Genomic DNA, 15,798 nt, shown 5'->3' with positions numbered 1-15,798 from the left:
CGTAGTGCTAGTTCTGTTCACTCCGGTAATATAATCGTTTTTGAATGAATAAACTCCTTTTTAAATAAAAATTTTGTGTCAAATTATTGATTTATTTGGTAGGTAGCCGTTTGGTAGATACAACCCCTTCAGGCTGATTCAATCAAGACCCCTCTGCTTTAGAGTTTGCGGGGTTGTATTCACTATAACAACCGCCTGGTTATACATTATCCCTTATACTTTATTTATTTATTTATTTATTTCTATGAGGACTGACAAGACAAAATAAGGACTGTCAACAAACAGTGCAGTACACCAGCACTATGATTTTTGCAGCGCCGAAGCGGACCTTTCACTGATGTAATGACGCAATGACGTGCACTTGCTAGCCTGTTCCATTTACGTGTTCTCCGAATGCTAAAGAGGACCCTTGCCTAGCCTCTGAAGGAAATGACTTGGAAGGACCCATCCTGCCAAGGAAGTATCCTTGACATTGAGAAACACCTAATACATGGGGGAAAACCCCCAGAATTTAGTGGCCCAGTGTCCCACTAAATCCACTCCCACCCGGAAACATTTCCCAGAAAAATAGTTACCCTTTGTTCATCACCCCGTGACACAAGCATAATAAGTGAGGTGACTTATTGCATTTTTTAGTTCAAATAGGCCTACCAAAATGTGTCAGTGTTTTAGTGTTCATCCAGGTGGATGCTGCACATTGGTGGTGGTTGAGGAGATTCCCCCCTCTATGTGAAGCGCTTTGAGTGTCCAGAAAGGCACTATATAAATGTAATGAATTATTAATTATTATAGTAATATTTTAATCTGTGCGTTATTAATTACTATGGTTACAACCGTTTGGCAGGTTTAATTACAACATTGTCATAGATTTTGTTGTCACATTTTGTAATGTATTGTCTTGTGATGTACTTTTTTTCTCTTTTTAAGAGATCAGTTTTCCTTGTTTTGTGTACCCTATTGTTGTGTTTCATGTAGCCTACCATGTGTCGCATGTGTAAGTCTTAACGTACATAAATGCCTTGTATCATGTCGATGGTATAAAACGAATTGGTTACTTAGCATAACCTCGGTTCTCCTAGATGAGGGAACGAGTATTGCGTAAGCTAGCTTGCGCTACGGGAAAGATTAATCTTTTCTCAGATATTGAAGCCAAAAAATGATCCTTAATTTTTGTATCCATTGTCAACGCAGTGCAGCAGCTGCAGACCTTGAGCGGACTAGCTAGCAAACTTATTAGTTGCTCTGCGGCAAACTGCTGCAGCCTATAGATGAACTCGAGTTAACTCGCGTCCAATGAGAGGCACTTGCGCAGTCATTGCATCATAGCCCGGCAGAATGGGCATGGCTAGAGTGTATATAAGTGTAGTTCGTAGGCTGTATCCCTGGTTTTCATTGAATGAAGCGAAAGTCGCTCGTGACGCGAGCACGGCCGTGTATGCAATACTCGTTCCCTCATCTAGAGAGAACCGAGGTTATGTTAGGTAACCGATTCGTTCTCTTACGTATTGCGTAAGCTAGCTTACGCTACGGGAACCCATTGTCAACGCTTTGCGCGCCAAGCATCCACTGCATGAGGCCCGGGGGGTGGGGGGACCCCGGGGAGCCCTATGAGTGGAGGATAATATTTGGCTGGCAAGAGTGGGGGCCAGTGTGTGTGTGTGAGGGACCAAACACTCAAGGAATAGGGTCATAGAAATATTTCCCAAAAAATATTTTACTAAATCAAAAAATCATGGACAAAGAATTCAAAAAGGAAACTTAATCCAAATAATGAAATCAAATGTTTAGGCCTATAAAGGAGATCAACAAAACAAACTGAACTCAAACAACTGAGTACATGTGAGAACCAAAAAGATCTGATCTACAAGTTAAACAGCAGGGACACATTTATACAAACGGACTAGCCCATACTAACATAAGGGGGAAGACAAAAACAACAAACTTCACAATACAATAACAAAATCAATATCAAAGCCATAACTATTATGGCCATAACTCAATTACATAACTATCCTATATTAAGTGCATATCTGACCACAAATAATTAATCTAAGGAAAAGTACAAGCAACTAGAAAAGACAATACCAACATCAACCCTTAGACTTCCCCCCACAGTCAATCTGCTGGTTGGTAGCGGCAAGCGGAACTAAAAATAGCAGTGGAAACGGTCGGCCGGCCCTTAATTCGCACGGACCACACACGGAACTGGGAATCACCATCCGAAACCTCCAACCGTTCACTTCTCAGCAACACAGCGGTAACTTAAAATCAAAGAAAGCAATAGTAATAAATGTGCATACTGCAACTCAAATAAATATCTTAATGATAAATAAATGATGTCTGCATGTCATTGCCAAATAAATATATAAACAGAAACCAATGAAAGAATGACTAAAACAAAGAATGTGCAGGATAACTTATGGGTGTTCGTATGTATGTATATGCGATATCACCGTTCACTGATGGGTGGCTGCTTCGGGGCCATCACAGTGTGTAATATATAAGCACATAGTGGGAAGGGAAAGACAGAGCGGCGGTGCCGGTCTCTGATTGTAAAATCTGACAAAGCTGGAGGGGGAAGCCCAGCCCGCTGCCACACATATGCCGTGAATGGAAATCCCGCTGGACCATGCCCATGAGGAGGCCATGCCTCTAGTGTGGAGTGAGCCCTAATGCCTAACGGGCATGGCAGGTCTTTTGACGCGTACACAGCAGCAATAGTGTCCTCTATCCATCTAGACAGTGTTTGTTTCGTGATGGCAAAATCTTTAGTGCGCCCTCCAAATGAAAAGCTGTTCAGAGCATCTGAAAGAGGAAGAGTGCGCAGTATACAATCTCAGTGCTCTAACTGGGCAGAAGAGATTGAAGTCGCATTCGCTATCGGATGCTGACAGAGCCAATAGGGAATGATCTGTGCTCTGAAAGGTGTATCGATCACCTTGGGGACATGTCTAGGCCACCGTTTCTAGGCTTTAAAATGACCTTGGAGTCATTTGGTCCAAACTCAAGACACGCAGTGCTCACAGACAGTGCGTGAAGGTCTCCCATACGTTTAACTGATGACAGGGCAGTCAGAAAAACGGTTTTGAGTGAAAGGTATTTCAAATCCACGGATTGAAGCGGTTCGAAAGGGGTGGCTTGCGTAAGGAGTTTCCTGATTGTCAGCATTTTAAACGGTCTTTTCGCAAGCACTTTGTTCAAAAAACTCAGAAGGGTCTGAGGCCACTGTCTTTCTTAGAGAGTAACGGCCGTAAAAACCCCGACTCAGTCAGAGAACGCGGCACTTTCTATATAGCCCTTTTGCACAAGCAGGTTCGCTATTTCTGCACGAAGCAGATGTACTACTTCTGAATTCAGAGTAGTTTCAAGCCGCGCTCGAAGCGTGGAGGGCGGTGATTGAATTGTAGAGAATATCCTTGTCTTATTGTGTTTAACACCCATTTTGATACCCCTGGGATAGTTTCCCATGCTTTTATATATGCAGGTAGGGGTTGAAAGGCCTCCGCGCTCTGATTGCCACACTGTGTGGGCTTTACAGGCTGCGTCGGAGGTGTGTGTGCGGCGCATGCGCTCACGGTGTTTGAACACAGTGGCTCGCAGACAGCAGTGACAAACTGTTTTGTGAGTGACGACCCGATTGCAGTGAATGGGGAGCGTTCTATGTCTGCTTGCAGTGCGCAAGCAGTGCCATGGGTGAGGTGCCTTTCTGTAAGCGTAAGCGCTCGAGAGAGGGCACGTTGCTTACATATTTGTGTGACTCCCCGATCTTCTCAGATGGGGAGTGTGTTATTATTAGCCTGTGACGAACAGGCAACGCTGTGTGTGAAGCGTTTATTTGTTATGCGCGCTCGGAGGGGGGGCACGAGACTTACACTCATATAAGTGTTACTGGCCATGTAACAGAACAGGCAGAGAGAGGGTGTGTACACGGGCTCGTGGGCGCGTCTCCTAATTTGAGTACTTGAGCGGATTGTGTCCGCTTCAGAGACTCTCGGGCACAAGACTATTTATAGCCTGAAGAGGCTGCACTTGTGATGCGTGCGACTTGGCCGTGTAATAGAGCGGGCAGATAGAAGATGTGAGCACAGGCGTGGGCACATCTTCTACAGATAACACCCTAGCAGCATAGCCAGCTTATGAGAGTGGGCTCTGTGAGACACAGGAATGTTGTGTTAAGTAGGGGTGAGCACAGGGGTGTGGGCACCTACTACAGTTGAAACAGATTAGAGCGTCAAGCTTTGTGTGTCGGCGTTTGTTTGCAGGCGTGCATGTTATGACAGGCTCGTTGCTGCAATATTGACATTTCCGGCTGCTCGAACGAGGAGTTGAGAAACGTTTGAGAGATGGGTGCTTGGCCGGCCTCGGCCGGCTAAAAAACACACTCATTCCTCATGTTGCCACTGACGCATATGCGCAGGAGGGCGTGACCGCTTTCTGCACGTAAGAAAGCTGACCGCGAGCTCAGAGCTCCATAAAATTATCTGCGAGAGCCGGAATCGAACACGGGTCTCTGGCGCGAAAAGCTTTGTGTTTCACCACTGAGTCACAGGGGTAAAAACACAAGTTTAATAGCGCGAGCAGATAAGAGGGCGTGGAAAACAGTGTGTGTCGACACTACAAAAAGTAGTGTCGGCGCTTGTAGCAGGTGTGCGTGTAAAACAGGCTCATTGCTGCAGTATTGACATAACCAGCCACTCGAACTGGTCCGGCCTCGGCGGGACTAACACACTATTACCATCCATGAAGTGTATGCACGGGGGGCGGGGTAGCTTTCTTGTAACATAAAGAAAGCTATCCGCGGTTGGCACAGCTGTCAGCGGCGCGTCCCCCATTCAGTGCGATGACAATGCGGCTCGTGAGCAGCAGTTGCGCGTCGCTGAGAGAGGGAGGCGGCAGCTTTAAACGCTTCGAGTCGAGCCCGCAGGGTTGACAACGGAAGCTCTTCGCAGAGGTCACATCCGCCGCGAGAGCGAGCTCCAACGAGCTTTGCGTGTTCCAGTCCCAGGCAGAGGGCGCAGATGAGATGGCGGCCTCCGGCGATGAGAGGGTCATGGCATGAGCCGCAGGTGGTGCGAGGCATCTTTAAAAAGACACTCGCTTGCTCTTTTGTAAAGTTGGAACTTATGTTTTAAAAAGGATGGCGGATGGCGTACCGGATGGCGTAGCTCGCAGGATGGCTGAAGGTGGCGAAGATGGCCGACTTCTTCAGGCGCTGTCCAGGCTCGCTAGATGCCCCTCAACAGCGATATGGTTCTGCAGTTCAGAGATGCGAAGGGCTTCGCTGAAGAGATGAAAATCAGGGATGCAGCCTACGAACCGCACTTATATACACTAGCCACGCCCATTCTGGCAGGCTATGATGCAATGACGGCGCGAGGGCCTCTCATTGGACGCGAGTTTACTCGAGTTCGTCTATAGGCTGCAGCAGTTTGCCGCAGAGCAACCAATGAGCTCGGACAAGCTCGGACATATTCGGTTTGAAGTCGTTCATCCTCGGATGCGGCCGGCGCCGCACACGCTGTTACAAAAAAGCTGTGGCGAAATGATTAACTTGTCACATTTGCCGTGCTCGTGCTGTCGCGTCGATTATAAAGGCTTTACTCCGTGTCAGCGCACGCTCTCTCCCGAATCATCTCCAGCACCCGAAGCACCACTACTCCACCTCCGTTTCCCTCGTAAGCTGATATTAGTATTTAAACTTTCTCTATGATGTAATTTTTTTAATGACACACTGTCTCTTTCTCTCTCATACACACACAAACACACACATACTGTCTCTTTCTCTCTCACACATATATGTTGGCTAGTTATAAACTCTTTAGACTTTTAATGATTAGTGTTTTATTTTTAAAGTTTGTGGGTCGTGTAAAAAACAAACAAAAAAAATCCCTTATTTTGGGGATGGATTCCGGGAAATCTCCCTTATTTTCAATGTTCAATGTTGAGTTGACAGCTGGACTGGATACGGTAAAAGTTTAATATATCAACTTGCTCCGCTGAGTTCGTCACCGTCTTTGTTGCTTTGATTGGCTTTAGCGCTATCCAATTGCGTGCAGAGAGAATTTGAAACACAACCGTTTATCCCGCCCCTCGGATTGAGCCCTCTCAATGAAGAGTTTCCAGACCTAACATCTTGATGTAGGTCTGGCATGCCAGGCTAATCTTACACAATTTGAGAAAACAGTAAGAGAACAGTATTTGATCCACATTTAATCTTAGTGATAATAAAAGCTGATTTTTAGTCTGAAGTTGAGTCAAGACATACAGTATATTTAAATTAATGTATAATCTACACTAATGAACACTTCTGTCTAATAAGCACGTCATGAACTTTTTCTGCATGCTTTTTCTTTCACCAACAGTACATGGTGAAAGCAGCCCCAAGTCAGAAGATTTCATCTTTTGAGTCATGGGGGTATTTAATAACAATCCACATCTCCATAAAGCAACCTCAGTCGAATGGCAAATGCAGCAGTTCAGAGCAGAGGGCAACATATCTGTTTTTCTCCAAAATGCTTTTTTTTTGTACATCATTTTGCACAATTGTTATATGACATCAACATGTGGGGCCTTGGAAGGGGATGATGTAACTCTCCCCTGACATGTGACTTTGTGGTTTTATAAAGTAGTTAAAGACAGCAGGGGAAGCTTATTCATCACTGAACCGCTGTAATACTCTTGGTTATCGGTTGTGATTTCAAGACACAACATGGATGTCTCTACAACTTCAGACTGTAAGTATCAAAAATCATGATTTTTGAAATTTCTTTTATCTCAGATGATTGTTTATATAACACATTGTTTAAAGACTTTAGGAATATTGGCATATTAGGCCATTATGTGAGACTTTTATGAACTGTTAGCTGCTTTGTTCTTATATGTGATGAATTTAAATCATTAAATAATGTCATTTGAAAATATTCTGTGTATATATTGCCTGAGTGATTTGTGTTTACATTAAATAACAGTCTGTTTCACTCTTCCATATATTTTCTAATCACGTTTTGTCTCTCAATAGATGAAAGTGATGCGTTTAATTTCACAGATTTGACAGACTTGGTGAGTATTATTATATATATATATATATATATATAATCTATATATATATGATACTATTTTTACACTCAGTAAATATAGTATTATTATAATTTTTTGTGCCAAATTCTGGCATAAAAGTGTTCTAGTTTGGGTTAAAAAGTTTGATGACAGTTCTAGTCAAATTTGGCATCAGTAACACTTTTAAGTTCTAAGATGTCATCAAGTTATTTTGTCATGATGCAACTCTTCAAATTTAAATTTAAATTGAAATGCTGCTCACAGCAAATGTTATCCGTAAGCAGAGGTTAAGCTCTGTTTCTTTTAGTGCTGCATGCTTTTCTGGAAATGTGATGTGTCAGTCAAGTGAAACTATTCATACTAACCCATATCTTTGTCCCTTATTATTTGATGCACCTCTTGAATTGATATCATACAGACAGATTTGGCTGTTACCACATTGTGGAGTTTTTAAACAACACAATGAAAAGATGTTCCATGGTGTGCGTCACATATACTTTATCTGTTATCTGTATGTATGTCAGGATGGAACAGAATCTAGTGTTTTGACATCCTCCTTATGAGATATGTTCTCATTATGAGGGGCTGTGTTTATGTAGACCCCCAGGGCGGGTGACGCACTATCTGTTTGTGCACGCTTCAGAAATGGGTTAAAAGAGGATGTGGATGCGGTGTACTTGTGTGGTTTCTCCAATAGAGACACCTGCACCTGATCTGAGCTGCGGAACATGTTTCGTAAATTTAGATTGTCAAAGTTCGCAGGGGCGTGATGTCACAATGATTCACAACTCAACTGGATTACAGCTGCAAAATGGTGAGAGACTGTTGTACCAGTGTAGACAGGAAGTGGCTGTCAGTTGAGTGGAAGATCGGTATGAAAAAAAAAAATTCTAAGCTTCATAGGCAGCATTCTGAGAGGATTTAGATGAAAAGCTAAAAAGAGAATTTGAGGGAATATTAAACCCCAAAATCTTTTACTCACCCTCATGTCGATTCCATCCCATAAGACTTTCTTTTTTCTGTGGAAGATGAAAGAAGATATTTTGAAGAATGTACATCCATTTTCATTGCGTGAAAAACAGTATGTCCCTCAAAACCTCTCCTTTTGTGCTCCACAGAGGAAAGAACATTCCTTTAGATGATTGGTATGTTTTGTTTTTAAGTAAATCTGTAAATCAAATGAAATGGACAGTGCACAGAATTCGTCCCTGAATATATCCTTTTTATTTTTATTTCAGACAACTGATACTGATGACTATGAATCATACCTGGTTGGATTATGTAAAAAAGAACTTGTGCGAAAGTTCAGTAAGACCTACGAACCCCCTCTCTACTGGATCATCTTTGTTGTGGGGGCTTTGGGCAACCTACTAGTCGTCTGTATCTTCACAACTGTGAGAAACCGGCTCAAAACCATGACCGATGTCTACCTGCTGAACCTGGCAGTGGCTGATCTTCTCTTCCTTGGCACATTGCCCTTCTGGGCAACAAATGCTGCTCAAGGCTGGGTGTTCAGCCAGGCCATTTGCAAAGGAGTTTCTGCAGTCTACAAGATTAACTTCTTTGCCAGCATGCTCTTACTCACTTGCATTAGCGTGGACCGTTACATTGCCATCGTCCACGTAACCGAAGCACACAACTACAAAATCAAACGCATGCTGTATAGTAAGATAACTTGTGTGTTTGTGTGGCTTGCCTCTTGCCTCTTAGCTCTACCGGAATTTCTCTTCGCCAAAATGAAAAAAATAAGCCACCAGCTCAGCTCCTGCGTCATGGTTTATTCGATCACAGACAACAACTATACTAAAGTCTTGGTGTTGTCTTTACAGATCTGTGTTGGCTTCCTACTACCATTGCTGGTCATTGTTTTATGTTACTCAGTCATTATTCGTAAACTCATGCTGGCTAGAAGCTTTGAAAAACACAAAGCTCTGAAGGTCATCCTTGCAGTTGTGGCTGCTTTTGTTCTCTCACAGTTGCCGTTAAATGTATATCTGATTGTAGAAGCAGGCCAAGCCAACAATGCCACAATAACAGACTGTGAAGTCGCACAAAACTTAGATATGGCTGGGCAAATTGTGAAATGTCTTGCCTACACACATTGTTGCCTGAATCCTTTTCTGTACGTCTTTATCGGGGTTCGCTTCCGGAAGGATCTCTTGAGCCTGCTTCAGCGCATGTCCTGTAGCCTAGCCAACAACAGCAAACTCCAACAAGTTCCCAAGAGGCCTTCTGTTATGTCCGACACTGACACCACCCCTGTTTTTTCTTTATAGACCTGCCTACTGCACTTACTGCATCGACAACTTTTTCAAAAGATTTGTCTTCATCTACAGAGTGTGTTATTTGCATGGTAATGGCATGATATACTTATTTTTCAGAGTTATCTATCCTTATAACCACAAACATTGTGCAAGGTCTATGAAATGCACTTTGTCATGGTACTATTCCTGTATAGTTCTCTGGGAGTACATAATGTGATATTGTAGAGTTAATGAGTACATAATTATGTTAATGAGCTTTTAACCATTATTTTGAGGATGCTTTTTTTCCAGCAAAGAAATTTTGCAAAAATATTGTAAAGTGTACATAAATTTGAGATTTTGTTGAGTGTAATGGATTTCAATATGCATTAAAAAAGTGGGATAATAACATGTTGAGGTCTTATTTTTTATTTATAAAACCTTTATTTACTCATGGGTGATTCATCAACTATAGAGCCACCTTCATATTAGTTTAAATTGTGGACTTAAAGGAGTAGTTCACTTTAAAAAAAAACAAAAAACTTTTGCTGATAATTTACTCACCTCCAAGTCATCCAAGATATCTATGTCATTCTTTCTTCAGTCGAAAAGAAATTAAGGTTTTTGATGAAAACATTCCAGGATTTTTCTCCATATAATGGACTTCAATGGGAACCAAACGCTTCCAAAACACAGTTTCAGTGCAAACTGCAAACTGTTCAGAGGGCTTTAAACGATTTCAGAGGATATATAAGGGTCTTAGCAAGCGAAATGATCGCTCATTAAAAAAAAAATAACAACAAAGTTTAAGTTTTATAAGCTCAAATGGTCGCCTTGCTCTGACTGAAGAAAGAATGACATGGATATCTTGGATGACATGAGGGTGAGTAAATTATCAGCAAGTTTTTTTTTTTTTTAAAGGGAACTACTCCTTTAAACTGTTGGTTGTAGAAGAATTGTGGGACAATCAAAAATTCTGAAAACCTTTCACAATAAATATTGGAACTGTTTATAATTATTTCAGGTATTTCAGTATTACATTATGTAAATTCATCAATTTCTCCCAAAATACATAAGTGTTTCCTACACAATGGCCCTCATTTATCATTTTTGCGTAGAAACAGGTGTATATGTTGGCGTAAGATTATGCTTACACTCCTCTCACCACCTGATTTATGAAGCTGTGCGTACCTTTGAAATCCGGGGCTGCGTTCAGCCCGGACGAAACGTTGCACAACGGTTTTTAAACAGAAACAGAAACACCCCGTTCTGATGACGCAAGAGTTGGACTATGGAGCCCGATAAGGCCATTCTCTGTGTTCTTTGAGAAGAATTTTCGGAGCCTGATGAAGTCTGTATATATATGTGTTTAATAGAAGATATGCTCGATGTTACAGTAACTGCACTTGCTACCCAAAACACAAGAGAATATCCCAATCAAGTGAAGGGCTTTGTGGAAACTGAAAGCACACATCTTACCTAATTCAGACTAAAACACAATGGCCCTCATTTATCAAAAGTGTGTACACCAAATTTCCAGCGTACACCTGGCGTACACTCAAAACCACGGTGACTTTGAGATTTATCAATATGGACGTTGGCGTACAGCACGCTCAAATCCTACACCAGCTCAGGAGGTGGTGTATGCACGTTTTGACTTAGTGAGGAAATGCGCAGGAAAATTCCTAACACCACAAAACGCACTGACAAACTAAAAGATGATATATTATGACCCACTGTAAGAAATAAAATAAACAAACAAAAAAAACTTTATTACAAAAAACAACAAAATTATAAACTTCAGTGTTTATTTTTGACTTCAATGTTTAATTTGTGTGACTTTACCAAAGCATCTGGGCCCGGTTACCCAAAAAGTTCTCATCTCTAAGTAGTTCTTTACCTATTCCTTAACCTCTCTCTTAACCTTATGGCACGGTTCCCGAAACGTTCGTACGCTAGGTATATCTTCTGTAAGTCACACTTTCGTAAGGTTGGTCTGGACCGTTCGTAAGCTCTCTCTTAGTGTTAGAACTCCACATCATGACCGTGTTGTTTGAGCTCAAGACGCTAGTTTCCGCCACTGTGCAGCAACTTTCACACATTTTCAAAACTATTTCACCCTTTTTTCAAAACTCTACACACAATTCCCAAAACTTCACACACAAAATGCAAAATGCCTCGCATCTCCTTCAAAAATGTAACTGCATTCCAATGCCATAAACATGTCAGAATGAAGCATTTCCATCAAATGGCAAACACTTATTTCATAATAGTGCATTTTTGGATACACCATGTAAACATTGTTTTTTTTTTTTTTTCTAAATCTAAAGCTCTTTGGTCTTCCATACACTTATATCTACATTTCAATACAATGTTCTATGGTGAAAGTAGTCTTCTGAGAGGGGTAACTAGTAGGCCTACACTGTAATCACCAATGCAATGTAGAAAAATAAAATATTCATTAGGCCAAACATTACTGTTGTATACACTATACAACAAAACCATAAACATATGTAAACCAAAAGTATATTCTTTATATAGTAATACAGAAAAGGACACAAATGACTCTGTGGGGGGTTCTGTCCATTGTTGGCATCTATTATTCAAAACAGGTAATCTGACCTTTGACCTATTATAGGCTTATTCTACAGTAAAGCATTGATTGGTTAGCGATCAGTAAAACAATTAGAGTTTGCACATATGAGGAGTTTTTGCGTGACCTGATGAATAATTGTAGCATTTTGATTGGTATGTTTGGAAAAGAAAAGCAAGTCAATTCCTGCTAGATGTTTTGTGTTTTAGGTAGAGAATGGGCTTTATGCACAGCTGCACTACTTCCTGAACTTCAGCCAGCTCCTAGTTTCCTGTCTGATTAATTCAGGTGTGTCTGATTATTGTTGCCATGACTACTGAGGGCAAGCACACCTGAATTAAAGGTTCTCTGAGCGATCCTGGGTGTTGTTGACGTTCGGAATATTTTCAAACAAATCGGAGGCTAGCTAGACCCTCCCTCCGCCGCATCTCATCTCCTCCCCCTCCCTTTCGTCCTTCCTGAAATAATTGTGAACGTGCATAGTTCTAGCTAATTATATCCTTGTGTGGGTTTGGTGAAAATAAAGCGTCAATTTAGAAGAAAAAAAAAACAATTTAACGTTACCCACCTGTCCAGCAAAAACAGAGCAACCTGACGTCGGACTGGAAGCCCTTCTGCCGCCGGAGTTCTCGCCATCGTTCAAAAGCTTTGCTACCGATGTAAATTCGGAACTTCGCACGTTCTTTATCCGACTCCTTCTTCTTTTTAATTTGTTCTTCAGAACGACGTCTATTTGGTCGTGTGTCGGCCATTTTTCAAACTTCCCTCTGATGCTTCTATCTCCTTCACACACACACCCCCTTCATGTGCACGCGCACTAACCCCCCAGACCCACCCTCAAATACTTCTTGCCAGTAGCCATGTTTCCATCCACTTGTCAATCGAATTATCTGAAATTCGGTTAAAAAACTCATGCGGATAAAGCTGGTGAAAGTGTGTTTCCATCCAACGGCTTTAAAGCGAATAAAAACCTGTACGTAATGACGTCACATGCTGTTTTGCGATCAAATTGGTATATCGAATTGATTTGAGACATTTTAAGGTGTTTCCATTTATTTTCGCACTGAATCGAACAACATTCAAGCAAACTTTTGCGAACAAAGTTTTGTTAGACAAAACGGATCGCGCCACCAAAAAATGATCAATATTTCACAAGTTGAAGGCTAATAATGCTTATGTGCCAGCTGATAGCGACATATGAATGGGATAATGTATGCGAGGCGGTTGTTGTATTCGCCTCACAACCGCCTCGCTATATATTATCCTGCTTATTACATATAAATCAACCAAATAAATAAATAAATCAATCATTTGGCACAAAATATTGACTTAAAAATGAGTTTATTGATTTAAAAACGAGTATTGCTTCTGCTAAAGAAAATAGTCTGTTCCGTCTCTGAACTGCGTCCATGGCAACGGTGTGTTATACTAGCAGCGCCGCAGTCTGTTAACTAGAAATAACAGACCACATTCTACATTAGAATTCAACCAAGCCACGTAAAAACAAGCAAAACTAACCCAAGAAAACAACGACGCTATAAACATTGCTATGATGATGCGATGCCGATGCAATTATGCCCGACGACAGCGGAGGTGACTGTGGTTTGGGAACGAGCGCTCAATCAGTTCTGGGAGATCGTGGTTCACGGAAACCCTTTGGTTGAAGCATCTTTTTGCTTTGTCCACTTACATCTGTCTTTGTTGACATCCGCCATGTGTGCGCAAACAGACTGGCCGGAAATGAACTCGTCTTCTGACGTGTTGCAACCATAAAAGGGCATAAAACTTAATCGCAATTCATTATTTATTCGGCAAATATTGTTTCCATCAGCTTTTATCGCATTAGTCGTATATCGATCAAGAGAAAATTCGATGAGACCGAACGTATTTCATTTGAGTCGATTTTCATGAAATTTCATCGAATTTTACTGTTTCCATAAGGCTTTTTTCATTCGATATCACTTAATTCGGATAAAAACGTGTCGATGGAAACATGGCTAGTGATTGGCTGGAACACTGTTTGTTAGGTTTCGTGGTCCGGGTGAGACATGATTGTTTTTGTTGCCGTTTGTGGAGCCTGTGGTGTCTACAGAGACCGCGTTTTTTTACAGTGTGTTTAGGGGACAGGCAGCTAGCCGATAGTGAGGAGACGTTTGATGTATGTGACAAAAAATGTTTTGGCCCCACATCGCTTAGAGAACCTTTAATCAATGTGTCCAATAATGGCAGACAGGAAACAAGGAGCTGGCTGAAATTCAGGAAGTAGCTGAAGCTGTGCATAGCCCATTGTGTGTAGTGTTTTGAAAAAAGTGTTTTTTGCAATTAAAACTGAGTCAAAGGCTGAAAAATAGCTTATGGATTTGGAGATTTGAGGTTTGCACTTTGAGTGAGAGGTTTCAGGGCCGGAGTGGGACTCATTTTACCCACATGCCCACTTTAGTTTCCCACTGATCTCCATCTCCTTCTCTCGTTCTTCTTCTCTCAGTCTCTTTATCTTTACCTGTAAATATCCCCTTCCTGAATCTGAGCTTTGATGGATGTTTATTTTTGCCACTTGCATACTATCTCGTGAAGTTTTGCATTGGGATTCGCGCGCAGCTCGCGCTTCTGAGAACATCTTGCTTTGATCGTCATCTTTTTGATCATTTAATTAATAGTCTATATTTTACTGATAAGTGATAACTTAAACAATGTTAAAATAAATGTTACTCGAATAATTTGAGGAATGTTTAATTTGCATAGAACGTGTTATCTTTCTTACGCGTGAAGTGGAAAATCGATTCCTGAGCAATTAATGCCAACTAATTCAGCACCTTCACTTGGAACAGCGCCTTTGTAACGTCGAACGTAAGAGGAGCGAGTTAAGACGTTTCCTAAGCGACACTTCGGGGAACACACTTAGGAACATATACAACTTAGGTAAGATATATCTTTTTGAGTCTTCTTAGCGCGCTAAGAGTGAGCGTTATCGGGGAACCGGGCCCTGATTTGTAAGCATATGTATTCCTTCAGTTGCGAGAGTGTATATAAAATATGTTAATAAATATAAAATATGTTATATGTTATATTAACATATTTAAAATATGTTTAAAATAAATATAAAATAAAATATGTTAATGTTATATTAACATATTTTATATTTAATTGTGATGTGTGTGTGTGATGTGTGTGATAAATATTAACAAATGAGTGTTTTAATTATGGAATTCTCCATAATTAACTCCTAAACTTCAGTAGAGAACAATTATTTGTAAGGAAGGAGGGGTTTCTTCTACATAGGCTACTACATGCAAATAAATGTACAAACATTTATTTGCATGTAGTAGCCTATGTAGCTAGCCTATGGGTTGCGCTGCTTTAAATTGGTCAGTGCAGCGCTGGTGAGGATTGTTCGCGCCGCACTGACTATTGAGTGTCGCTAGGAAACACGTCCGCGCTGCGCTGACGAATCTGCCGCGCGGCTCGGATCATTGAACCGTGCAGATGACATGTCCGCGCGGCGGACATTGTGATGTGTGTGTGTGATGTGTGTGATAAATATTAACAAATGAGTGTTTTAATTATGGAATTCTCCATAATTAACTCCTAAACTTCAGTAGAGAACAATTATTTGTAAGGAAGGAGGGGTTTCTTCTACATAGGCTACTACATGCAAATAAATGTACAGACATTTATTTGCATGTAGTAGCCTATGTAGCTAGCCTATGGGTTGCGCTGCTTTAAATTGGTCAGTGCAGCACTGGTGAGGATTGTTCGCGCCGCACTGACTATTGAGTGTCGCTAGGAAACACGTCCGCGCTGCGCTGACGAATCTGACGGCGGTAAAGCCCCGCTGTCTCGTCCCACTTTTGGTTTGTTTGGCTTCCCATATTTCTGCCGTGCACGCGGCGCGCGCTATGTATGTTA

General features: G+C 41.5%; 1 protein-coding gene across 1 annotated transcript; it reads left to right on the top strand.

Annotated features, from left to right (window-relative positions):
- The first annotated feature begins 5,150 nt into the window (after nucleotides 1–5,150).
- On the top strand, nucleotides 5,151–9,710 carry ccr9b (C-C motif chemokine receptor 9b). The gene is made up of 3 exons (XM_039652632.2): nucleotides 5,151–6,734; nucleotides 7,019–7,059; nucleotides 8,295–9,710. The coding sequence occupies exons 1-3, from the start codon at nucleotides 6,710–6,712 to the stop codon at nucleotides 9,330–9,332; spliced, it is 1,104 nt and encodes a 367-aa protein (XP_039508566.1). The 5' UTR covers nucleotides 5,151–6,709; the 3' UTR covers nucleotides 9,333–9,710.
- The last annotated feature ends 6,088 nt before the right edge of the window (nucleotides 9,711–15,798 follow it).

The sequence above is a fragment of the Pimephales promelas genome, chromosome 22, assembly GCF_988280905.1.
Source record: "Pimephales promelas chromosome 22, fPimPro1.hap1.1, whole genome shotgun sequence".
In the NCBI taxonomy this organism is placed as follows: domain Eukaryota; kingdom Metazoa; phylum Chordata; class Actinopteri; order Cypriniformes; family Leuciscidae; genus Pimephales; species Pimephales promelas.
Note: the sequence above shows the minus strand (reverse complement) of the source record. Positions and strands in the feature narration are given on the sequence as shown.